General features: G+C 64.4%; 1 protein-coding gene across 1 annotated transcript in view; it reads left to right on the plus strand.

The window, feature by feature from the left end:
* The first annotated feature begins 167 nt into the window (after positions 1-167).
* Positions 168-449, plus strand: part of EXOC8 (exocyst complex component 8) — a 3591-nt gene continuing 3309 nt past the window's right edge. Inside the window, exon 1 of the mRNA XM_015560586.1 lies at positions 168-359. Coding sequence (XP_015416072.1) covers positions 168-359 — 192 coding nt within the window. The remainder of the gene's footprint in view (positions 360-449) is intronic.

Below are 449 nucleotides of genomic sequence, written 5' to 3' on the forward strand. Positions count from 1 at the left end.
GGTGAGCGAGCTCCTCGGAGCAACCGGCTGTTAGGCTGCTCTCGGCTTCGCCTGCAGGTCTCGCGAGAACTCGGGGCAAGTCGACTCGAGGACGAGAACTTGAGTTTGCCCCCCCGCCCCCCTCAAGGCCGAAGCCAAGTTCTGGGGCTTAAGAAAAAGAACTCGGCATGACACCTCCGAGGGGGCTCAAAACGAGTCCCCAGAATTCGGGGCCCAGGAGTTTCAGGAAACTGTTACCGCCGTCACGATACACCTACAACGTCAAACTGAACGTCACGCTGGGCGCAAGCGCACTGCCTACTTCCCGCTCGGTCTCGCCCCCCACTCACTTCCGCGATAGCTCCTCCGGCGCAGGCGCTGTAGGGCACCGTCGTTGCTGCGCAGGCGCGCTGTGTGCGGGCGGTCCCCTCGCGCAGGCGCACTATCTGACGCCCAGCCCAGGGCGCAGG

This window comes from Myotis davidii, unplaced genomic scaffold, assembly GCF_000327345.1.
Source record: "Myotis davidii unplaced genomic scaffold, ASM32734v1 scaffold295, whole genome shotgun sequence".
In the NCBI taxonomy this organism is placed as follows: Eukaryota; Metazoa; Chordata; class Mammalia; order Chiroptera; family Vespertilionidae; genus Myotis; species Myotis davidii.